At 36.0% G+C, this 26252-nt stretch overlaps 1 protein-coding gene across 6 annotated transcripts in view; it reads right to left on the bottom strand.

Annotated features, from left to right (window-relative positions):
* LOC107805191 (uncharacterized) overlaps nucleotides 1–26252 on the bottom strand; it is a 38586-nt gene that overhangs the window by 11277 nt on the left and 1057 nt on the right. For 5 of the 6 annotated variants that reach the window (XM_075254575.1, XM_075254577.1, XM_075254574.1 and 2 more), the window contains exons 3-14: nucleotides 24835–25045; nucleotides 21147–21228; nucleotides 20206–20503; nucleotides 19342–19444; nucleotides 19113–19249; nucleotides 17798–17971; nucleotides 17274–17476; nucleotides 17038–17181; nucleotides 15641–15729; nucleotides 10599–10746; nucleotides 10444–10493; nucleotides 9454–9509 (exon numbers count right to left, since the gene is read on the bottom strand). In XM_075254575.1, the coding sequence (XP_075110676.1) occupies nucleotides 9454–9509; nucleotides 10444–10493; nucleotides 10599–10746; nucleotides 15641–15729; nucleotides 17038–17181; nucleotides 17274–17476; nucleotides 17798–17971; nucleotides 19113–19249; nucleotides 19342–19444; nucleotides 20206–20503; nucleotides 21147–21228; nucleotides 24835–25045 (1695 nt within the window). The remainder of the gene's footprint in view (nucleotides 1–9453; nucleotides 9510–10443; nucleotides 10494–10598; nucleotides 10747–15640; nucleotides 15730–17037; nucleotides 17182–17273; nucleotides 17477–17797; nucleotides 17972–19112; nucleotides 19250–19341; nucleotides 19445–20205; nucleotides 20504–21146; nucleotides 21229–24834; nucleotides 25046–26252) is intronic. The other variant, XM_075254579.1, reaches the window with a different exon arrangement.

Raw genomic sequence — 26252 nt, 5'->3', positions numbered from 1 at the left:
TACAGGACCTATCCCTAACTGGTTTTTAAACTGGTGGTCATACCACGGTCCCACAACAAAAATTCTTCCAGAACCATTCCTTAAGTTATACAAAGAATGGGCAAAAGTTTCACCGTTCCTAACCGAGTTATATCACGCAGATCATATCTGTTACCTAGAAAAAATTGATCAAATCTACTTCTTTATTGAATTCTCTATCCCCTGGATTCATAAATGGACTCCTGAATTAGGTTTTACGGAAGAACAAATCCCTTGTTTATATAGGGTATTTTACAACAATTTTTGGGACAAATTGATGAAGACTGATCCCAAAACAAAAACATTATATGGACAAGAATTATTGGATTCTATTAAAACACAAATCCAAATATATATAACGACCCCTCAAAAGAAGATGATAGAAGAGAGCACAGTTAAACATATTGCTCGAAGAATCTCAATTCAAGAAGGAGATAAAATTGATTTGATAAATAAATACTTGGAAGAAGTAAAAAGAAACTTGCTTCTGGATCAGTGCGAAAAATCAGACACTTCAATGCGAAGTGAAACAAGTGGTGATGACCTCGTGGAAAATACACAACCAATACAGCCAGAGATAATATTATCTGACAGAGATATAGAAAAGGTGGAAGATTTCCTCCAACAAATGCACAATTTGGACAAGAAAAAGACTTGACAGCTTACCAGCCGCCAGGACCCACTCAACAGTAGATTCACTGTTCATCCACAGTAGAAACATTGTTCAACAACAGTAGAAACACTGTGTAGGGGCCTAGATGTGGGACCCAATTTACTATTTTAGATTCTTTTTTTTGTTATAAAAGAAGACTTCTTCATTTGAAGAAGCAAGAGTCGGAACCCCCTCTCTCTCTCTACTCTCTCTCAACTCCTTTTGTAAAGACTTAGCTTATTAGTTTGTAAATCAGTTGAAGATTAATAAAAGTTTTGAAGTTCAGTTCATCTTCAGGGCCTTGCTTCTCGGCCTTCAAGGTATTTATTCTATTTCTTTTTAGTATTTTATATACTTAGTTTCTCTCCCCAGCCGTGACTATGTCCGGCTAAACGGATTCATATCTATGTTGAAGAACTAATTTCTCTTGCATATTAACCATGAAGAATCCAGACTCTTTCAAAATATAAAGAAATTTTAATATAGTTTCTTGGCTTGGTTCCAAGATGGTGGTACAGTCGACTCTGGTACTACTCTTATTGGCTTTGCCTTAGTGGCTACGTCTAGCCAGCTGTGACATTAAAGCCCGCTGAAGTTGTCAAAAGGGCTATCCCTTTCACAGTTAGAACTGCTAGACACATGGGCTCAATAAGAGTATGTATCGGACCTAGACAGGCCCCTTGCTTGGGTAAAAGAATATAGATCCTTCCATACAGTCATTAAACTATAATAGAATTCCCGTATATTTCGAATCTTTATTGGTCGTGCGGACTACCGCCAACCTTCAAAGGTACTGAAGCAGCTAGATCTGGATGGCCGTGCGGACTACCGCCCGCCTACCCTGATCCTGGTCCGCACAAGGTTTATATTCGAAATATGCATACTCTTATTGAGCCCATGTGTCTGGATTCTTCATGGTTAATATGCAAGAGAAATTAGTTCTTCAACATAGATATGAATCCGTTTAGCCGGACATAGTCACGGCTGGGGAGAGAAACTAAGTATATAAAATACTAAAAAGAAATAGAATAAATACCTTGAAGGCCGAGAAGCAAGGCCCTGAAGATGAACTGAACTTCAAAACTTTTATTAATCTTCAACTGATTTACAAACTAATAAGCTAAGTCTTTACAAAGGGAGTTGAGAGAGAGTAGAGAGAGAGAGGGGGTTCCGACTCTTGCTTCTTCAAATGAAGAAGTCTTCTTTTATAACAAAAAAAAGAATCTAAAATAGTAAATTGGGTCCCACATCTAGGCCCCTACACAGTGTTTCTACTGTTGTTGAACAATGTTTCTACTGTGGATGAACAGTGAATCTACTGTTGAGTGGGTCCTGGCGGCTGGTAAGCTGTCAAGTCTTTTTCTTGTCCAAATTGTGCATTTGTTGGAGGAAATCTTCCACCTTTTCTATATCTCTGTCAGATAATATTATCTCTGGCTGTATTGGTTGTGTATTTTCCACGAGGTCATCACCACTTGTTTCACTTCGCATTGAAGTGTCTGATTTTTCGCACTGATCCAGAAGCAAGTTTCTTTTTACTTCTTCCAAGTATTTATTTATCAAATCAATTTTATCTCCTTCTTGAATTGAGATTCTTCGAGCAATATGTTTAACTGTGCTCTCTTCTATCATCTTCTTTTGAGGGGTCGTTATATATATTTGGATTTGTGTTTTAATAGAATCCAATAATTCTTGTCCATATAATGTTTTTGTTTTGGGATCAGTCTTCATCAATTTGTCCCAAAAATTGTTGTAAAATACCCTATATAAACAAGGGATTTGTTCTTCCGTAAAACCTAATTCAGGAGTCCATTTATGAATCCAGGGGATAGAGAATTCAATAAAGAAGTAGATTTGATCAATTTTTTCTAGGTAACAGATATGATCTGCGTGATATAACTCGGTTAGGAACGGTGAAACTTTTGCCCATTCTTTGTATAACTTAAGGAATGGTTCTGGAAGAATTTTTGTTGTGGGACCGTGGTATGACCACCAGTTTAAAAACCAGTTAGGGATAGGTCCTGTAAATACCTTTGCACATACTTTGATAAACCAAGTATGTTTATGTCTCTCATTATTATACTAAAGCACCCTATCAAATGCTTGGATATAATCCCAATAAGTAAAACTCATAGGTGATTTATTAAGGCTTATCTGCCTTTCTTTCATTGTTGAAATTCCCCATTCTTCAACAGATATAATCTGTTTGATAATGACTTTTGAAAAGTTATAAACGTTTTCATTTGTGTTATAACCCGAAAAGTGCTGAAATTCTGCACTACCTGTACTGATTAGGATAGTCTCATAATAAGTGCGGGTTTTATATGATTCACCCGGGTAGTATAATCCATTAATCAGATATCTCTGGAATATTTTCCATGGTTCTTCTTTTCTCTGAATCTCAGAATTTTCAAGGAGAAATATCATTTCTTTCTTTGGTAATTTTTTGTATGACTTGATATCATCGTTGTCTTCTTCTTTAGCAATTGAAGCAAAAGTATCACTTTGCTTTTTGGATGCCAAATAAGCTTGCAGATGTCAATATAAAGGACTATCTTCTGGAATATCTTCCAGATGTATAGAATGTCCTGATGATTCACCTGTATGAGGTACCTTTGAGTTTATCAAACTCTTTTTTCCTCTTTGTATTACTGGAGAATTTGATGAGGATCCGTATGACGATCCTTGAGAGTAAGTCCTACTAGGGGAAGATCTTCCCCTACCTCTGCCCCTGGTGGCCCATGAAGGGTCCATTCTGCATAAATAGCAAGTCATTAGTAATTAAAAAAGATATCATAATTCTATCGCCGATATAATCCTGGCTGGGGAATTCATTTTCAATTTTTTGAAGAATATTAGTAACTTCATTAAAATTAGAGCATTCTTCTTCAATATTATTAATAGTGTCAGCCATAATTTTATCAAGTATGAGACCCTTTAAGTCTCTGTTTAAATTAATCACTTTAAGAATAGTGATTAACACCTTATCATCTAAAATCATGGTATAATAACTCATATTTTATTCTAAATATTCCCGGGATAGGAAATCCGGAAGGGAATTATCAATTCCTTTTTTGTATTGTATTTCAAAATCGAAAGGCGCCAGCTGAGCCTGCCATTTAGCAAATATTAATTTAGAAGCATCGTGCTTAAAATCTTTGTCAAACATATATTTAACAGATTGAGCATCAGTTTTTATCAAAAACTTTTGGTTATACAAGTCGTCTTGAAATTTTAAAACACATTTAACAATTGTTAACATTTCATGCGCCACAGTAGCATATTTCTTCTGGGCTTCGGTCCATTTACCAGAGTGAAATCTTATTAGGTATTCACTCTTATTGTTGGGATTCACTTGTTTTAAAATCCCTCCATAGCCAACATTAGACGCATCTGTCTCGATAACCTTTTGCCAAGTAGGATTAGCAAGGGTTAAACAAGGTAGAGATTTAACACGCTGTTTAATACTTTTGACTAACGCAGTATGCTGGTCAGTCCAAGGCCGTCTATGATCCTTTTTCAGCCTATCGTATAGAGGAGCTAGATCTCGTGATAAACTTTTGTAGAAAGGGGATATATAATTCAAACTTCCCAAAAATCTTTGTAATTGAGTCCTGTCAGTAATAACATCAGGAAATTTCGAGGCAAAATCAATTGATCTTTGTATTGGGGTAATTTTTCCCTGGCAAATATTATGACCCAAAAAACGAACATTCGTTTGGAATAGACTCATCTTTGGTTTAGAAATTACTAAACCGTTTTGTGTAACAATTTTCTTAAAAATATCAAGATGCTTAATATGCATCTCCAAAGTTTTAGAAAATACTAATATGTCGTCAATATAAACGATGACAAAATCTAGATAAGGGTTAAAAATATCATTCATAATTTTCTGAAATTCAGAAGGGGCATTTTTTAAACCAAATGGCATAACATTCCATTCATATTGCCCAAATGAACATTGAAAGCAGTTCTATAAGTATGCTCTTTAAAGACTTGAATTTGCCAATAACCAGATTTTAAATCAAATTTTGAAAATATATTGGCGTTATATAACCTAGATAGCAAGTCCCTTTTATTGGGGATAGGATATCTAATCCATTTTAGATTATATTTAATGGTTTATAATTTATAACTAAGCGAGGGATACCTCGTTCCTTTTCTGCCACATTATTAACATAAAAGGCAGAACATGACCAAGGAGATTTTGAGGGTTTTATCAAACCCTTTTGTAACAAACTATCAATCTCGTTTTTGCAGAATTCAACTAGTTCAGCATTCATCTGGCAAGGTCGAGATTTAGTAGGAATATCATCCTCAGAGAAGTTTTCTTCGTAAGGAAGAGTTACAATATGCCTTTTCCGGTTCCAAAAGGCACTAGGGTGATCGGCGCAAACATCAACAGCCATCTTTTCAGCAATCAATTTAATCTTTTGCTGAACTTTAGCAGACTGTAAAGTATCGAATATATTCATGCTAAGAATTTCTAATTGTAATGAATCAACATGCCTTTGTTTCATATTAATCAAGGCATTAATATCTCTAGTTACGGGATTTGTAACAAAAGAATAACTTATCTTTTTATCTTGATAAGTAGCAGAAAAACCATGTTCATCTATATTATTGAACGGATAAATAGCATTAATAAAAGGGGTTCCAAGTATAATTGGAGGGTATAACTGGTTTTTTACCAAAAAGAAGAAATGAGGAATACAGACTTTATTTTGGCAAATATGGGTATTTGGCAGTTTGTACTCTATATCTAAAGCATGACCAGAAGCGGATTTAACCAAATGAGTGGTCTTTTGAAAATATTTAGTTGGAATTAATCCTTCCTGGATACAGCTTACATCAGCACCACTATCAATCATAGCTATATCAGTTATAGAAAAATTATTATCGATCAAAATAGTACATTTAATATACCACTTATGTGCAGTAATAATCTGCATCATACCTAAAAACAGATCAGAATTTTCTTCAGTTAGATCAGAAATTTCTTTCCCTTTATCATTAGAAGATTCAGAAATTTCTTTAGTCGAAAATTCAGGTAGAGAATTATTTTTCTCAATTTGAGTAATTCGGTGATCGCAAATCATTTGATTTTGCTTAAGAGACTTAATATCCCTTTTCAAATTCTCAATTTCTTTCTTTTAAATCATCAAAAGAAGTATCTCTGCTAGGCGTACTGGACTTTTGAAGTCGTCTATTAATTTCAGATAAAGAATAAGGTGCAAAATGTTCAAATTCGTTTTTGTATTTTTCAAAAGGTTTTGAACTACTAGAATTAGAACTTGCAGCTAAATTAATAATTTTTTTACGAAGTTTTTCATCAGTAACTTCTTTTAAAAGTTCTATTACATTATCAGATGTAATAGTTTTCATATTTGGATTATGAAATTGTGATTGTAATTTATAAAATTCGTCACTATCACAAGTACAAATATCACATTTGCAAGCAGTGCAAGAAGTATCAATATTTTTATCATTATCAGAAAAATCAATTAACTCAACTTCGTCTTCAGATTCAGTCTCAGAGTAATAGTCAGATTCTGATCCTGAAGTATATAACAAGCCATAAACCTTATCGCGTAACTCATCATCGAGTTCTAAGGTTTTCAGCTTTTGAAGCTTGCAATTTGGAGAAATATGACCAAACTTTCCACACTTAATATCAGCGAGATCTCTTTTAGATCTATTCTTCGTAAATCGAGTAGATTTCCGATGCGCTTTTCTAGTATCACGTTCTTCCTTAGTCCTATATCTAGACCTCTTTTTCTTATACGAGCTATCCGGGTAAGGATACCTATGATATCTGTTTTTCTTCTTCCTACTTTGAGTAGAAGTTCCGGGTAAACCGAACTGGGTACAGAAGTCACCTAATTGGGATTTCTCTTTAAGCTTATCAATCTTAAGCTGTCTAGAAAGCCTTAGCTCATTACACAATTTCAATCCTTCTTGTGTACACACTCCAATAAGTTTACCATAGGTATAATTATTATACTGAATTTCACCGTAACTACCCCTTAACACATCCCTTACTCTTTCAGCAAATAAGGAAGGGAGGCCGTCTATAAACTTGGCTTTCCAATGCTCATATTTATTCTCGGGTAGTTCCATAACTCTACTCATAAAAGTATCTTTATACCATCTAAATTCACTAAGGGTCTTACATCTAAGTCCATTAAGTAAAGTTCGGATGGTCTCATGATTTGAGGTAAATCTACCATTGAAATGTTCTAAGATTGTAAGGATAAGGGTATAAACTGCATCTTCTCTACCCACCACTAGAGGCATACCTATATTATCAACACCTTCGTCGGTTGCTGTAGCATTAATAACGAAAGCCTTTTCTTCTACAGATAAATGATTATCCCACCAGCCACGAAGTTGGCCAGTAAATCCTGCAATAATCATTTTGCAAATAGTTCTATCTGTATTTTTAACACTTTTACAGATAGTCGAATACATAAGCATTCTGTGTACGAGAATGGTTAATTGTCTATCAGTTAAACCATCAAGATTCCATTCATAAATTTCGGAACCGCTATAAGACGTATTAGTCTGATTCCAATCTCGTTCCTCAATCAACACATCTTGAGGAGTAGGACGGAGATAATAATAAGTTTGCATCCTTGGTTTGTCAGCATACCTATTATTTGGTTTAACTATACCTTTGAGTTTATTAAACTCTGACCATATCTCGGTTTTATAATCAGAAACGGTCTCAATTTTATCAGCAAATTTTTTTGATAAATCAATAGGTCTAATATTTAAACCAGAAAGCTTTTTATCTAAAAGTTGAGCTAAGTCATCAAGAGATTTAAATTTAAAATCCTGAATCTCAGGAGGTCTTTGAGTAGGAATAGCTTGATCAACTGTTTTACTTCCCGAAGTGGAGGCAATATCAGTTGGTCCTTTCTTAGTACCCATTTCTTTTATTAAAATAGTCAAATCATCAAGTTTTTTATCAAGAGAACCAATATGTTCTCCTAAAATTTTTACATACAAACCCAGATAATTGTTTTGAGAAATCAATTTATTAATTTCTGCGATATTAATAGCTGCCACATTATCATCAATAAATTTTTGAAAGGCAGTGAAAGTAATACCAGTATTATTAGGTAAAATAAAGGGAGTCTGAGGAGGATAAATTGCTTTAGTAATATTACCACTCTCATCTTTATAAGATCTTTCCAGTACCTTTATATAAAGAGGCAAATAAGTTGTTATAAACCAAGGAACAAAATACATAATTTGATTATGCAGGGAACAAGTTTCATAAAATTCTTGAGATATATTGTTCAAATCATCTTTACTATAAGTATCAAAAAACCATGTTTTAAACTGGTTCCATTTTTTACTAAAAAATTCCTTTTGAATATAATTACGGGCCCGAGAACCGGGGCTAAAATCTATTTGGTGTGGAATCATTAAATATTATTGGGGTCGAAATCCATCTCGGATACAGAAGGAATATCCTTATCTGAAATATTGTCATTGTCTTGAACAATATTTGTTTGAGGGTTAATCTTAACCCTTTCAACCATCTTAACCTTTTGATCAGGCTTATTACTAGCAATGGTGTGTAAAGAAGTTGCACGATTGCGAGCTGGACCGTAGACTGGTTCAACAGGGGAAATATGTTGAATAGCAGGTAGAAGTCTATGATTAGAAAATGAATGTCTATTATACATAGTAGACTTATCATCAAATTGAATACAAATCCTACCATCCGGATTTTGAGTGACATGCGAAAATTCAGTATTTGACAAGTCGTTAGTCATCTGACTTGGGGATATAACAGAATTTAAAGTCCAAGTAGTTGGAAAATTAATTTCTTCCCACCTAATAGGTCTCCTAGTGGTGACCTTGGACCTTGCAAAATTGGTTTCTACCAATATGGTCTGATCCGATGTATCGTATAACTTACATCTAGGATTCAAAGTAGATAACAATTTGAAATAAATCCTATAGGACAGACATATAAGTTCAGAACCAGGTGCATAATTATAACCATGCGTTTTCACATTTAAAGTCAAAGCATCAAGAATATTAACATCAGAAAGAGAAAGTTGCAGATTGGGTTGAGTATTAAAGTATACTGGACCATAGGCCACTGTAGACTCTATCGAACCCATCAGAGACTGTCTGAAGTTCAGATTTCTAGCATCTCTAAGAGCTGCTAAAAAGGTCTCTGGTAATCCTTTAAGGGTTAACGGTTTAAATGCAATTTGAACCATACCAATATGCAGATAATGATAATTATGTTTATATAAATTTATATCGTGTTTGTTTAACAAACGAATAGTCTGTTCAGACGAATTTAATATTGGGGTATGGGATCGCTTCCGTGAGGCTCTGTAATTGAACTTCAGCCGTGGCAAACTACCAATCTCTAGGTAAAACTTAAACCACAATGCTCCTTACAACCCTTCAACGGCCACCTGCCTAAACGGGTTTACGAGCATCACCGGTTAGGTTGGCCTAACCAAGGCTTACTGTCGAGATTGGTAATTGTCTGGTCTATCCAGTTCTTAATCTAAAACTTCATCGGGGTGATACAGTAGACTCTTAGCTACAAAACATGTTTATATTATATTATATTATATTATATTATATTATATTATATAAGAACAGTCAAAAGAATCAGGACCAATGAGAAAGGAAGCATTTGCTTGGGAGCAGAATACTAATTCACTCATGACAGCAGATAGAGTCACAGATAAATAAAAAGACATGAGGTGAGCCCGTTAAGCAAACTGGAAGAAACTCTAGCTTACTATTTTTGACCACTCAGGAAGCAGCTTCAGCACTTTATCAATATCAGGTTTTTGTCCTGAAAGAGAAGAAAAGAAGAATCAAGGTGCTTTCTAGAAGTAGTTATATACTGACAAAAAAAAAAATAAGAAGAAGAATACAATTGATGGAGAGGATTGCCGCATAGAGCACAAGAGCACTCTACGTGTAAAAGTGATGCACGCAACCACAATCATTGGACAGAAAAATACTCCAGATATCACCCTTCCCATGCAAGCTATATTGTCACTCAAAAATTCTTTAGTTTCTTTCTACTCAAACCATTACCTCAAACTAGCACTATGTAACTCCACTATACATTAAAATTTTTTATATGAGTATAACCTTGAGCAAAGGAAATACCATCTGCAAAAGGAACTCCCAAAAAGCACCTTTTCTTTCAAAATACACAAATCACGTAAATTTCCAAGACATGAAGGAAGGTAAGAAAAACCGTAATATCAAGCAACCAGGAAAGCTAATAGCACCCAAAATAAACTATTCCAGAATAGAAACTTTCCACTAAACACACTCATTTAGAATCCTGCCACCAAGAGCTTCAGATTACTCTAACAATTACAAATATCCATTATAGGAAGTTGCTTTGAAGAGAGAACTGTTGAGAAGATAACCTATCTTTTAGGTTGAAGGATACAAACAACAACAACAACTACGCCTCAGTCCCAAACCAGTAGGGTTTATCTTTTAGATTGAAGGATACCAGGAAAAAAAAAGGATTTTCCGAATTAACTGTGTTCCTCATTAGATTTAACTCTTCTCCTGCTTCTTTCTATGACAGTTATAGATGACCACTATTGGCCCGTGGGGTTTAAATCTGATGTCAAATTTCATGATGTTTGGTGTACTATATTGAACTTCACTAGCTGTGCACTCCCAATCATCTCCTGAGCAGCTTATGGCAGAAACTACAACTTTCAACTGTAATATATGTACACAGCATCAGTAAATCATACCTTCTTCCCCATAAGCAATATCACAAATGTCTGGGTTCTGAGGGGGTTTGCTGCACAAACAAATTAGAAGTTACAATAACAGAATTACTCTTCTGTTTCGTTGCTGCTTACTTGAAATTTTGTCGTCATTAAAGATCAAAAGTATTTCATTGTACCTCAGACAGTCGAGCAGCATGCATATAACATCAGGGCTATGCTTGTAATTCTTCAATAATGCAATGAGTGCACCACTTGCCAATGAGTGTACTCTTTCAAGTGGAGAGCATATAAGACAAACTAGTGCAGGCAAAGTAAACGAAGGATCTGCAGCAGTAAACAAAAAAGTTATTGCTCAGTCAGCAATGCTGTTTTGGATGCCAAAGGGAAGAACAAGAAGCCAGACTAAGTTCTTTCTTTACAGATGGCAGTTCCCAATTTAAAAGAGGAAAGGAGAGACCTGGTCGGCCAATAAACATGTTGACATACAAGTTGTCTAGCACATGTATACACATGTACTACATCATAGCTAGCACATGTATATGAGTTGTATAGTAGGTGTAATACAAGTTGTGTAGCACATGTATACACATGTACTACATCATAGCTAGCACATGTATATGAGTTGTATAGTAGGTGTAATTAGGTGTATGACAACTAATAGATTAGGTGAATTAGTATTATAAATAGGCCTTGTAATCTTCTCTTCTAGATATGAAATATAGAACTTCTTTGGTTTCTAACATGGTATCAGAGCATTGAAGTTTTTTCATCAGTTTGTTGTTGGGAATTTTTTTTCCCCGTTCGAATTATTTTTGTTCAGAACAGTCTTTCGCTGCTTTGATTCTATTTCACTATTTCCGGCCATTTTTTGCCCCGGCCGCTTCTTTACAGATTTTTCTACTCACTATTCCGACCAAAGTGGTACTGTCAGAATTTTTTTTCCTGACAACTTTCATTTTCTAAGATCACTGTTCCGACACTGTTCACTGTTCAGATATTACTATTCACTGTTCACTGCACTGTTCAAATTTCACTGCACTGTTCTTGACTATTTGATTCTGCTATTATTCGGGTGCAAGATGACTGAAACGAAACCTACCGTTGATGTCATTCCGGTTATGTCCAAAATTACGGAGAATAAGTTCATGGGTTCCAATTACATGGATTGGAGTAAGACGATCCGTCTCTATTTGCGGAGCATCGACAAAGAGAACCACTTGGTTGATGATTCACCCAAGGATGAGACTAAATCAGTCTGGTTAAAGGAGGATGCAAAATTGTTTCTCCAAATCAAGAATTCGATGCACAGTGAGGTAAATGATCTAGTTTCTCATTGTGATTATATGAAGGATCTAATGGATTATTTAGATTTTTTGTACTCTGGCAAAGGAAACTTGACTCGCATGTATGATGTGTGCCAGGCATTTTACCATCCATCCATGCAAGATCGCTCTTTCACCACTTACTTCTAAGAGTTTAAGAAGGTGTATGATGAGCTTAATGTTATATTGCCGTTTATTCCAGATGTGAAGGTACAACAGGCTCAGCGTGAACAACTGGCGGTCATGAGTTTCCTTTCTAGTTTTTCTCCCGAATTTGAAGGGGCCAAATCGCAGATTTTATCTGGGACTGCTATCTCTTCCTTGAAAGAGGCCTTTACAAGAGTGTTGCGTACTGAAAAGTCTCATCCAGGTCCGACAGCCACGATCGATAGTGGTGCTCTGCTTAGCCGCGTCCAAAAGAATAGGAGTCATAGTAATCGCAATCGGAGTAGCGATAGTCGAGACCTAAAGCAAGGGGAAGTTGAATGTTTTTATTGTCATGAGCTCGGTCATACCATACGTTATTGTGTGAAGCTTCAGAATAAGAACAAAAGATCTCAGTATGCCAACATCGCCACTTCCGAGACTATTTCACCATCTCAGTCATCATCTCCTCCTATCAATACTATCCCCGAGTCAGGTAAAACCACTAAGTGTCTCCTCTCTTCGTCATCCAAATGGGTCATTGATTCTGGTGCCACAGATCATATGACAGGTAACTCTAAACTCTTTTCCACATTTCAGTCACATACCCAATGTTCCATAGTTACTTTAGCCGATGGGTCTACCTCATATGTTTTAGGGTCTGGCACTGTTAACCCAACATCTTCTCTTTCCCTTAATTCCGTCTTAAATTTGCCTGATTTTTCTTTCAATCTAATATCTGTCAGTACTCGTACTCTAAATTGTTGTCTCATTTTTTCCCAATTATTGTCTTTTTCAGGATCTTACGACGAAGCAGATTATTGGTAAAGGTTCTGAGTCTGGGGGTCTCTATGTTCTTGAATCACAGGTGCCGAAATCCATTTCTTGTTCAACTGTGTTGTCTTCCTTTGATGTACACTGTCGATTGGGTCATCCATCCTTGTCTAGTTTGAAGAAGTTATATCCTCAGTTTCAGAGTATTTCCTCTTTAGATTGTGAGTCATGTCAGTTTGCTAAACACCATCGCCTTCCTAAAGTTTCTAGAGTCAATAAACGGGTCGACTTACCTTTTGAGTTAGTTCACACCGATGTTTGGGGTCCATGTCCTATTATCTCTAAAACTGGTTTTAGATATTTTGTTACCTTTGTGGATGATCATTCTCGTGTTACTTGGTTATATTTAATGAAAAATCGTTCGGAGTTGTTTTCAATTTTTTGTGCTTTTTGTGCTGAAATAAAAACTCATTTTAATGTTTCCGTTCGTGATTTAAGGAGTGACAATGCAAAAGAATATTTTTCGGATTTGTTTAAAGATTATATGGCTACAAATGGTATTCTACATCAATCTTCTTGTGTTGACACCCCTTCTCAAAATGGGGTTGCGGAACGAAAAAATAGACATCTTCTTGAAGTAGGCCGAGCACTCCTCTTTCAAATGAAAGTGCCAAAATGTTTTTGGGCTGATGCCGTCTCTACAGCTTGTTTTTTAATAAATCGTATGTCATCTTCTGTACTTCATGGTAATATTCCTTACAACATTCTTTTTTCCTCTAAGCCATTATTTCCTATTGAACCCAAAATATTTGGTTGTACTTGTTTTGTTCGTGATGTTCGTCCACAGGTAACTAAATTAGATCCAAAGGCCCTTAAGTGTGTTCTTAGGGTACTCACGTCTTTAGAAAGGTTATCGGTGTTATTCTCCAGATCTCAAAAGGTACTTAGTGTCTGCCGATGTCACATTCCATGAAAATTATCCGTTCTTTTCTTCATATGATTAAAACAGTCCTGAGGAAGAAGATGATACTTTGGTCTACACTGTCACACATCCAGTTAGTTCTCCAACACCTCTTCCTCAGTCACCCGTTTCCCTCGATCGACCATCCGAGCAGCCACCTGTTCTTCGTGTGTATACCAGGCGACAACAAACCTCAGAACCCGATCCTTTACCTACTTCTGCTTCGTCAGTAGATCCAACCTCCTGTGTTTCAGATCCTAGTTTGGATCTTCCTATTGCCATTCGCAAAGGTACACGATAATGTACTTATCTTATTTCTTCTTTTGTGTCTTATGACCATTTGTCTACTTCTTCTAGCTCGTTTATTGCATCATTAAATTCTGCTAGGTTACCTAAAACTGTTCGTGAAGCATTGTCCCACCCAGGTTGGCATGATGCAATGATAGAAGAGATGATGGCTTTAGATGAGAATGGTACTTGAGAGTTGGCCGATCTGCCCACTAACAAAAAGGTTATTGGGTGCAAGTGGGTATTTGCTGTTAAGTTTAACTCCGATGGGACAGTAGCTCGCCTTAAGGCACGCCTTGTTGCAAAAGGGTATGCACAGACCTATGGAGTCGACTATTTGGATACTTTTTCCCCGGTCGCCAAGTTAGCTTCTGTTCGATTATTCATTTCCATGGCAGCTACTTATGATTGGCCTCTGCATCAGCTTGATATAAAGAATGCTTTTCTACATGGAGATCTTCAGGAAGAAGTATATATGGAGCAACCACCTGGGTTTGTTGCTCAGGGGGAGTGTGGAAAGGTATGTCGTCTTCGAAAATCTCTTTATGGGCTGAAACAGAGTCCCCGTGCTTGGTTTGGCAGATTTAGTGAGGCTGTTCTAGAATATGGGATGAAGAAAAGCAATTGCGATCATACGGTGTTTTATAAAAAGTCTGATGATGGTATTCTTTTATTGGTAGTATATGTTGATGACATCGTTATTACTGGAAGTGATATTACAGGAATTTCAACTCTAAAGTCTTTCCTTCACACTCAATTTCAGACGAAAGATTTAGGGCAACTAAAGTATTTTTTGGGAGTTGAAGTTACACGGAGCAAGAAAGGCATCTTCTTGTCCCAAAGGAAATATACTCTTGACTTGTTAGCTGAAACTGGAAAGTTGGGATCTAAACCATGCAGCATGCCAATGGTTCCTAACACACAACTCGTGAAAGAAGACGGTGAGTTATTCGAAGATCCAGAGAAATATAGTAGATTGGTTGGGAAACTGAACTATCTTACAGTAACTCGTCCCGATATCGCATACTCTGTCAGCATTGTGAGTCAGTTTATGTCTTCCCCAACAGTCAGGCATTGGGCGGCTCTGGAGCAGATTCTTTGTTATCTAAAGGGATCTCCAGGACGGGGTCTAGTATATAAGAATAATGAACACACTAACATTGAGTGTTTCACAGATGCAGATTGGGCAGGGTCAAAAGCCGATAGGAGATCCACGACAGGATATTGCGTTTTTGTTGGTGGAAACTTGATTTCGTGGAAGAGTAAGAAACAAAATGTCGTATCTCGATCTAGTGCGGAAGCAGAATACAGAGCTATGGCACAATCTGTGTGTGAGGTTGTATGGGTACATCAACTATTAAGTGAAGTTGGCTTCCAAACTACATTGCCAGCAAAGTTGTGGTGTGATAATCAAGCTGCTCTTCATATCTCCTCTAATCCTGTATTTCACGAAATGACTAAGCACATTGAAATAGATTGTCACTTTGTTCGTAAAAAGATTCAACAAAAGCTCATCTCTACAGAAGTAGGAGGTTCAAATGAAAGAAGAATTTCCCCTCAAAAGTTGTGCATCATCATTTTTCCTATGTTTCAACTAACCAAAACTGAAAGGTGGGCAGAACAATCATTCAAGTTATATAAAAACTTAAGCCACAGTAAAGCATCTTCTTGCAATATACCATTGCACCACAAAGATAACTGAGCTAAAAGTCAAAAGGTGGAGGCTTACCTATTAAAGGAATCAATTTGGAAGCCTGTGTATTAATTACCATTTGTTCGTCTTGGAGAAACTCCAATAGGTGGCATGACAAATGCTGCCTGCAAAGTGCAAATTTCACAAAACAGCCTTTTTTTTTAGACTGAAAATTTCACAAAACAACCTTTAATTGTTCTGTTAACTAAATTTGACGGAAAACCATAAGAGATTCTAATAAGGAGTTTACAAAAGGGAGAGTAATTTTGGAATTAAGAATAGTTGAATGTACAATGATTTAGCAGTGCACCTACTGTTCTTTATTGGGTGTTCTGCTGATATCCTATTCATATATTATTCAATCAGTGTAAATTTCTGAAATCAGTTATTTTCTTTCAAAAGAAAAATCAGGATGATGATAACTTAACAGATCAAAAGATCAGAATGATGATAACTTTAGTACATATACCTTCCTTTGAGTTACATATCGTACCATATCGGAAATATGAAAGTGTTATCCAATGGGGTTTCAAAATAGTCCTGTGCTACTACATCATTGCCTAAGATTTTTCTTTTTAGTTGAATGCTTAGATTCTTCACATGGAATTAGCGCCAACATTTTGTAAGTACAGTCTTAACTCGTAAGTCTGCATAAGGTCCATGGATGAACCTAGAATCAGGCAATGCACATGCAGAAATGTGTTAGCCACATATTATCCCACATCAGGATAAACACCTCAAAAGGAGACTATAATGGTGCTGAGTTACTCCACCCAAATTGACTTGAAGTGTTCGTTAAATGCTCAAGTTCTATGAACTTTCTAATAAGGTAAGAAAGTTGGGCATTGTATGTCACTTCAATATATAACTCTTTTACACAAAAATTCTAAATATAATGATCTTGTATAGTAAAAACACTACGTGATTTCTTCCCATCACCTAGTGTTCAATGAAGTGAGTTGAGACACATGAGGTCTCGGGTTCAAATCCCAGCGAACGCAAAAATAATAGTGATTTCTTCCCATCTGTCCAAGTAAACAGAGTTATTTGGTACCTATTGCTAGTCGGAGATAGCAGGTGTCCCATGAAATTAGTCGAGGTGCGCGCAAGCTGGCCCGGACACCACGGTTATAAAAAAAATGGTCATGTATCATGACTCAATCTAAGTACTTTAGCATGCTCTCAACAGGTTGAGAAATCTCTCTACGGATACTTCTAAAATTCACCTCCCTAGTTGACTGATTGTTGGATCTCCTTTTGTTGTGCCAATACTTTGACTAGCAGTTCAGACAGGATTCTCAGGCGCCTTTATTGTAATTATATTTCTTTCTCAAACAAACTGCTGCAATTATATTCCTTCAACATTGTATATAGTGCTAAAAGGTGAAGCAGAGTTAATAACTAAAAGCCAATAATAGAAAGCAACAGCATACCACATAGTAGGAGGAAGCACGGTATCTGACTCCATAGATACATGGATAAGATCTGAAATGAAGTCAACAGCATTTCTTTTCTGTGAAACATTCCCGGAAATAAGGCGCTTTAGAATTTCTTCCAAGCACTGTGTATCGGAGGATCTGGCAAAAATAATGATTGCCATTTATATTTAATCCCAAACATGCATTTGAAAAGATTAAAACCAGTGTATATTGCAGTAATTCAATCGTACATGGAGCAATATTCAGCAAAAAGCTTGATAACAGCTTTCGCTGCAGTGTCTCGCTCATCCAAGAGGTGTAGTAACATTGGCAGTAAAGCATTAATCTGACTAATGTCTGCAGCACATTTAGACAAACTACTGTTCGTCCTAAAGATGACAGCTTTGAAGATGCAGAGGGCACTGTCAATTACTTCATCATCTGCACAATTGAGCTTCAAATATACCAAAAAGAACAAATGTAAAAAACATTAATCATTGGCAAAAAGCCGTAGCAACTCAACCAAAAGAGTAAAAAATACTCGCAGTAATCAAACCACCAAGAATGTTTTAATTCAAGTACTAAAGACAAGAAATATGCTAGCTCTCTGGTGCTTAGTCAAGCAAACTTGGTGCATCAATCTAGACTGTATAAATCATCATCTTATTGAAGAAAGTTACTTTACCAAAGCAATTACTCAAGACTCTTCTAGAGAGATCCTAATCTTATAATATCCAAAATGCAGCAAACTTCTTCAGTAGTCATGTAATTCTACCTGGGATATGATAGCTTGAGATAGCTGAGATCCATGTTCCTCAATGGTAGATTTAAACTGCATTCCATGTAGACGGCCTAATAGAAGGGCAAGGCAATTCAAGAAAAACTTAATGGTCTCTCTTCCACTTTCTTTGTTTTTTGGAGACTCTTCAGCATAGTTATCTGCATAAAACTGCAAGTTTTCTTCTTTAAATCTGGACTAAATAGAGAAGTACATACGCATAATAGTGTTCACATACTCTGATATATACAGAAAGAGCAACGAAATCAAGAGTCAGGACAATTGAAACTAATTCTTATGTCAAGTTTATCTTCTTTTTGTTAGACCGAGAGTCCTTTTGTCGAATATGATCATCAGAGAAAAACATGCACCTGTTAAATAAGTTCCAAGAGAACTTACCTATGGGTATTCAAACAGTTAATTCAGTTACCAACTGGCAATTCAGTAGGTAAACTGAAATTTCAAGTTCTCTCAACACAAACCATTTGAACTCATTCCACTTCCAAACTGAAACTCTTAATTATATGGGCTTTGAAATACAGTTTTATCTTTCTCAGAGAATGAGAGTAGATTAGGGCATACATTTATGAGTTATAATAGAAGTTTGAGAAGGATGAAAATAAGTTACTAGAAAGAGTAAACAAATGACTCTGCAGTGGTGTGACCACGTTAAAACCTGGTCAATAAATGTGTTTAACTACTAATGACCAAAGACCTACTTCACTACTTGGAGTCTTGGACCAATTCTGCTAAAATGTTTTACAAGTCTCTTGTTTTGGTTGAATCAATTGAGAGTTTGGAGAAGCCATAAGTGAATAAATAAATATAAATTCAGGTACTTTTAGATACCTGAACCAACGAAACAACAGAAGTACTTACTGAGTCGGTTTGCCAGTTTGTTGGGTTTTAACCAAATAATGAAGTCCTAAATGTCCAAAATATTTCTGATAATGCAGATTGAAATTGTATTCTTAGCACAATATTTTACAAACAGGAAGCTTTTTATCCAGCAGGAAACTAATTCAAGACAGGATATCTGTAAATTAAATCTCAACAATCCAAGTCTTCCAGATACATCCACTCAACCAAGTGAATAGCCCATAATTTCAATCACTAGAATTACTTTTTTTTAATTGGTACCACTAGAATTACTTAAAATCCATCCCAGGAAAAATAAAGAAAGTGATTTAAAACAAAAACAATGAAGTGTCAATCCACTGAAATATACTAATGTTTCCCATTCCGAAGAAACCAAATGCAAGAGGAAGGAACAGAATGTGAACGGACTTGATGTGGTAATAGTATAGCAAACCTGAATCCCAGATAAGTACTGCTCCAATAATTCTGTATATTTCTGTGCGAATTTGTGCTCTTCCAAGTGCAACAACATGCCATAATGTTTCCAACAAGATGAGAGCAGTAATATTCCACTCTTCAGCATTTGTGAATCTGTCTAAAGTAATGATAGAGGGCACACGGTGAACAAAACATAAGGGCTATCAAAGTTGAGCCAGACACTGAAAAGCTGAAAACTGTAACACCTGCCTTGGTTTGTATGTGAATATATTTTTCCTGCGTCCCCAGCAACCACCTGAGAACTCTCTCCAATGCCTTTGCATGCAAAGGCCTGCTTTTTTTGTTCCACTGCACGTCAAAGACTATATGTGAAACACTGAAACATTTGACAAGTGGACTTTAAGAGTTCCCACTTCCCGACAAGGTTTTATAGAAAATGATCTATCAACAACATTTATGGGAACCTTTTCAAAGTAAATATTTTATCCGTCAAGATCCCTATAATCATATTGTAGTGCCTTCTATACATCGTTATCAGATTTTAGCAAGCAAATTTTTGCACGTACAACTTTTTATCTGACCGACTATTTTAGTCTAACAGAAAGAAACTTTTTAAACGCACAATTTAGCATTACTGAGTACCAACAAATATTGGCATCAATTGGATAAACTTTTTAAATGCACAACTTAGCACTACCGAGCACATAAAGAAACTGGCATCAATTAGTTACACTCAAAAAATTTCAAAAAATATTGTCAAATACTTTAACTCATAGGTTACCGAGAACTGGTTGGACGTAGAAATAGAAATCAAAAGCTCATTTTTTCAAGTTCTTGGGAAAACATGGAAAGAAAGACTTACTAATTTGAGATTAAAACTAATCACTAGTCAGAAAACAAGTGTAAGGCTTACAGAAGAAAATAGGTATACTAGAAGTTGTTTCGTCAGAGAGATTTACAGAAAACCTAGTTTTCTCTCTCAGGATGCATATCTTAACTGCATGAATTACTTACTTAGAGCAGTTGTACTAGTGAATGATAGTCAAGGATATTCAAATATGACATTCAATGAAGAGGTCTGAATAGATAAAACAAGTTATGGAACATACAGCTGTAAGTCTCTCTACAAGAACTATGAGGTGATCCAACTGGTCCCAAAGCAGTAACTTCATTTCCATGTGTGTAGATTCAGAGGATTTGCTGATTTTATTCACTTTCTTCTTAGTCGAAGTAGAAGATAACAACATGACTGGGCGATTTCTTTCACCAATACCAGCTGCCTTTTGCTTGTCATCTGAGCAGTTGGACACTGAATCACTTCTTGTTAATGCCTCCGTAAGAGAGAGAATTAGATCCGCAGCAGCCACTGAAAGGCGAGTTGGCAGCTCAAATTCCCCCTGCACGGTGCTACAAATTTGAAATAAGCAAACTTAGGCATGTGTTTTTGTTAGAAATTTTAAATGGACCAGTAAGCATTTTCTGTTAGATCAGTCTCAGCTCCCTAGAGTGGATGAGAGAATACAGCTAACAGCAAAAGTTTGAATGAAGTTGAGCAAAGACAATTCCATTTCCACTTACAGACTAGTCATGCATTTTTTTCTTCTTTTATTTTTTTCCCTTTTTTGGGTTTTCATGGATAGATACGTATTACGTATTCTCATATTATGACACTGTCAAACAACTCATAGTAAAACAAGAAGACTGTCATCCAGAAAATCCCTGTATATATATATATATATATGTATATATATATATATATATAAACTTTGATCACATGATATGAAGACATGAATTTTATATTATTCATCGACCCTGAAGCTTAGAACTAACACAAGTTTAAAGGTGTCTGGAGCACTACACTCTTTTGTTTGGTAGCAATAAGATTCTTCTCACTCATTTTTCAATAGTAGCAGTAAAATTTTCCCCATTTAGTTTTCGGTAAAAATCAGCAATGCTGAGCAGCCAGTAACAGATCATCATCTAATAAAAAGGAAATGGGGAAATGACAGAGACAGACAATACGAAAGAAAGAAAGAAAAAGAACACACACCTTCCATCACGTACAATAGCCACAAGATGGGACGTACATGTGCAGAAAATCTTCAGAAGTGCATCGTATCTCGCTCTAACCCCTGTATTAATAACAGAAAACTCAGTAACCCAAAACTAAGTGTTATCATGAAACAAACATAAGACTTTGTCCACTGTAAACAGTGGGCAACAGGTTCACAGGCCAACAGCTACTACTACTACGCCTCGGTACCAAACAAGTTAAGGTTGAGGTTGGCTATATGAACCCTCACTGACCATACTTTTCCATTTTAATTCCTCTTAGTCCAACATTATACAAAACAAAAGTAAAAATGTAAGTACTAGAAGTTCTCTATATGGCTAAGAGACTTCTCGAAAACATAGGACGTAAAGTAAACGTACTAACATGACTAGAACATGTTCTAACACCTTGACTAGAACATGTTCTAACACCTACCTGGTCTAAAACATATTCCCAACTAATTGATATCACTTATATGAATCTTTTTCTTCCATTGTGCCATATCATTTGCTAAGTCAACATAGATTCTACCAGATTGTAGGTTTTCCAAGGCAATTTCCTTCCCTGCAATTTTAGGTCTACTTCGACTCCATTTAACACTTTCATTCCCCACAGTTTCACATCTATGGATCAGTGCATCTTGGTAATCGACACAGGACATGATCAAATCATCTCAAGCGGCTTTCTCTTAATTTATCCTTACAAATGTGGTCATTTTTAATATTATTTAATCTTGCATAACCGCACATCCATCTTAGCATTTACATCTCTATGACACTCATCTTGCGGATGTGTTGAACTCTAGCAACCCAACATTCACTCACATATAACATTGTCGATCCGATAATTGTTCTATAAAACTTACCTTTCACTTTCATAAACATCTTTCTATCACATAAAAATCCAATAGTACTTCTCCAGTTCAGCCATCCAATTTTGACTCGATGTGTAACATCTTTGTCTATCCTTTCATTCTCTTGGAACAACGAGCCTAGATATCTGACTTTTGTTTGCACTTAGGCACCACAATCTATATCTAATCTCACCTTAACTTCGCTTCTTATGTTGACTAAACGTGCAACACATATATTCGATCTTACTTTTGCTTGTCCCAAAACCCTTACTTTTTTCTTTGGATAAGCGTGGTGTCTAGGCCACCTTGTGCGCACCCTTACTCTCTTTTTTTCTCCATAGTTCAAACTCTTAGTTGACACTCTCTTTGGTTTCGTTAATTAGCACGATATCATCAACAACTAGCATACACATGAAAGCTCATCTTATATTTAAGTCGGTTAGCTCATTCATAACTAGGGTAAACAAATACTGGCTCAATGCAGTCCGACCTCCTTTGTGTCTCCTACTGTTCTTACACAAGTGTCAACTCCTTCATAGATGTCCTTTATGGCATTTAGATATTTAACACTAATTCCTTTCCTCTCCTACACCCATCAAGGGACCTTTCTTTGTACTCATTGTCTCCGTGTAACCTATAGGTCAAGAGTTCGAGTCATGGAAGAAGCCATTAATGCTTGCATTAGGGTAGGTTATCTACATCATACTCCTTGCATTGCGTCCCTTCCCTGAACCCTGCGTCAATGCGGGATGCTTTGTGCATCAGGTTGCTTTTTTAAATTTATTAAAATGTTTGAGCATGAACATACGTATATAAAAGGCATACCAAAAATAATATAAAACTTACAAATATCATTTCTACAAAAGACACGCAATCTTCTGTACACCTCATGGGTGCACTAGAAGAAAATAAGGGATAATAGATTATTCCTCGATTGAACGAAATTCAACTCTACAGTTTCAAAAGCTTCCCTATTTCTCTCTCCAAATGACTCAGACAAGTGCTAGTGGAGATTCCAAGCCCTACATTTTCTCTTCCACCAATTGCAATTCCAACTTAATATTAGCTCATTTAGGATGTCTGGCATCACCTAAATTATTCCAAACCAACCCAAGATTACCTACCATAAACTCGAAACCACCCGACAATGAAGAAGAGATGGTTAACGTCTTCACCCAAGCTCTTGCACATAAAGCACCAACTGATGTATGTGACCTTCCTCTCCCTTAGATTTTCAGCTGTCAAAATCACCCTCTTTGTTGCTAGCCAACTGAAGAAACGCAACTTTCTTGGAACCATAGGAATCCAGATCGATCAATGTGGAAATGCAACCTCCTTCCTAACTAGAAGCTTCTTATAATAAGACTTAACATAAAATATTCCATTATTCCCTAATCACATCTTGCATACATCGTGGTTGTCCTGAGGTGTTCCTTGTTTGTGAAGCAACTCAACTACGTTTGGGAATTTTACCACTTTCTAATCGTGAAAATTCTTCCTAATCTCAAACCCCAAACGAACTTCTCAATTCGCTATCTACATTCTACTAACCTCCTAACTCGATGGACTGTCATTTTTTTAGGCATGAAATCGAATCTTGTAAAAGTTTGAAAATACATGTCTCAAAGTATTTTCCTCACACACTTGTGCTCCCAAAAGTTCATCCTCCTCGCATGCCACTAAACTCTTCATATCCCTTCAATAAACCACATATGACTCACTAGATTATATAAAGAGATAAAGAAGAAATCTATCTTGGGATAACGTACAATGACTTATTAGATATATCATGTGTTTTCCCCATTTAAGAAAAAGTCCCCAAAGAAAGGGGACGTCTAACGGAAAACACCGACGCTTCAACATTCGTGGCAACAACAATCATTAAAGTCAAAAAGTGAGATTTACTCTACGACATAACATAATTTTATCCTTCAAAATTACAGGGTTGTTTAACTCACTATGAAATAATGTCATCAAAAGGCACTACGCGGTCAGCTCAAACACTTGAAGTGCACTGAGCGCAAACAGGTTCCTCCAGACCAATACTCAAAAGAAACAAACAGTTCTATGCATAACAAACTTAAACTAGTGTTGCAAATTGATTAATAAAAGCATACAGTATAACTATTACCAGTATAATCTACAGTGAACTTTTAAATCAATTTGGAATTGGCATTACTTTCTCTTTTTTTAAGTAACAGCGGTGCCCAGACCAGCATATGTGCATTTCGACTATTCCATTGGGTATCTGCTACCTCCCACTAGCAAAAGTTGCCCCATAACTCTGACTACCAAGGCTTAGGCAGATGGGAAAAAATCAACTAGTCCCTCACTCCCTCTGTTTCAATTTGAGTGACACATTTTACCTATTAGTCTGTTCTAAAAAGAATGACACATTCCTACAATTGGAAATAATTCAACTTTAAACTCTTCATTTTACCCATTTTACCCTGAATGCGAAGTTTTTATAACCACACAAATGCCATGTCCCCACAAAACCTTTACCCCTTTAAGCTTTTAAGACCACAAGTTTCAAAATTCTTCTTTTTCTCTTAAACTCCGCGCCGAGTCAAACTACCTCATCTAAATTGAAACGGAGGGAGTAGTATTTTTGATTTGCTGGATTTTCACACTGATCTCCAAGGTTTACACACACTTCATTGACCACTAGATTACAGCTTTGGATGTTGGAATTTTGACTTCCTCTTACGGAAGGGTCAAGAGAAATAAACAGAGCATCAAAAGTAGCAGGATTGCATATGTATAGTCCAATTTACAATGAAAGAGTCATCTAGGTTCAAATAGAAGCAGAACTTGAAAAGGTCAAATTACCACGTGTTTCGAGCTTGTCCATAGTGACCTCAAATTCAATAAGACTTCGTGCAAGGGTACACCACCCAAGGGATATGTAATGATCCTCTTTTCGAGATAAAATGGCCTCCAGATCATTTGCTAAAGCCTGGAAATTTACTTCGTCCTCAAAAAGCCAATTGAGAAGTATCATCACTTGGTTGCCATGCTTTGACCCCCGGAACCTCAGTGACTGACAATTTTTTTATCAATGATGATAAAGAAGACAGCATGGGGAAACAGGTATATATATGCAACAGACAGTTTTAGCCCAAAAACAGAAAAGGTGAGCATATGCTAATAGTTAATAATGATTGCAAGAACATAAGTGAGGAAAAGAGAATAGGCCATCAGTCATGAACTTAAGCTACACAATTTTTTCATCCACCACCATCTCAAAGGCCTTTTTCATGTATAATATGAAAAGTTCCATGGTTCCAATAGCAAAAAACATTGCTCTCAATAGAAAAAATAAAACCATGCAAGAGACTAAAAATGTTAGAGAGAGGTTCAGGCGCATGAATGCAATGAGGATAACTAAAGCATTTCATGGACTATGTTAGTGACTTGAGGCTAAGCAGATGCCCATGTGCTACTAAAAGCAGCTGACCCATCTTAACCAGTTATGACGAGAAAAAATGGTGACATTCTGCAAAAAAAGAGCTTCTTACTGATGATTCACAGCAAAAACTTCGTTGTTGCGGAGTATGGACAAATTTGAAATTATGTCCTAATTGAATACTCCCACTTTTCCCTATTTATATTAAATTTAACACTTTTCCTTTTTCAAAACATTCTAAAAATGTCCGACACCAGTCCATACCAACACAACTTTCACCATTTTCAAGAATTTTAAAGAGAAGCTATTCAAATTTCAAATTTTCAAGCTTCGATATGATATTTCCCTTATCAAACTAACTTTCAATTATCACTTTAACCTTTTCTTCAACTATTAATGACAAAAATATTATAAGTAAAAGTAACATCTTAAACTCTCTGTCCATTCAGATACAGTCATATAGAATGGGAAGGAGGGAGTACAATTTACTCCTCTATCCCACAATATTTCTCATATTAGTTTTACAAGAGTCCAGGTTGAAAATGTGGGAGCAATGTTAAATGCAAATAAAATCACTATTTGAAAATAATACTCAGAGATTTTTTTTTTCCAAAATGTTATAGAATATGCATAAAGAAAATCATAGTCTGAATTTATATACTCACCTCTTGAAAAAGCTAACTGAAAACTTGAAACAGAAAAAGAAAAAAAAAAACATAGAGAAACAAGCTTCAAGGTTCTTCCTTTTCTTATACATATAAGGTCATAGGAATAATTCCCAGCAATTCCTTCATTTTATGGACTAAATTGAAGTTACAACAACAACAACAACAGCAACTAC

This window comes from Nicotiana tabacum, chromosome 6, assembly GCF_000715075.1.
Source record: "Nicotiana tabacum cultivar K326 chromosome 6, ASM71507v2, whole genome shotgun sequence".
Classification (NCBI taxonomy): domain Eukaryota; kingdom Viridiplantae; phylum Streptophyta; class Magnoliopsida; order Solanales; family Solanaceae; genus Nicotiana; species Nicotiana tabacum.
This window is presented reverse-complemented; position numbering and strand designations above follow the sequence as displayed.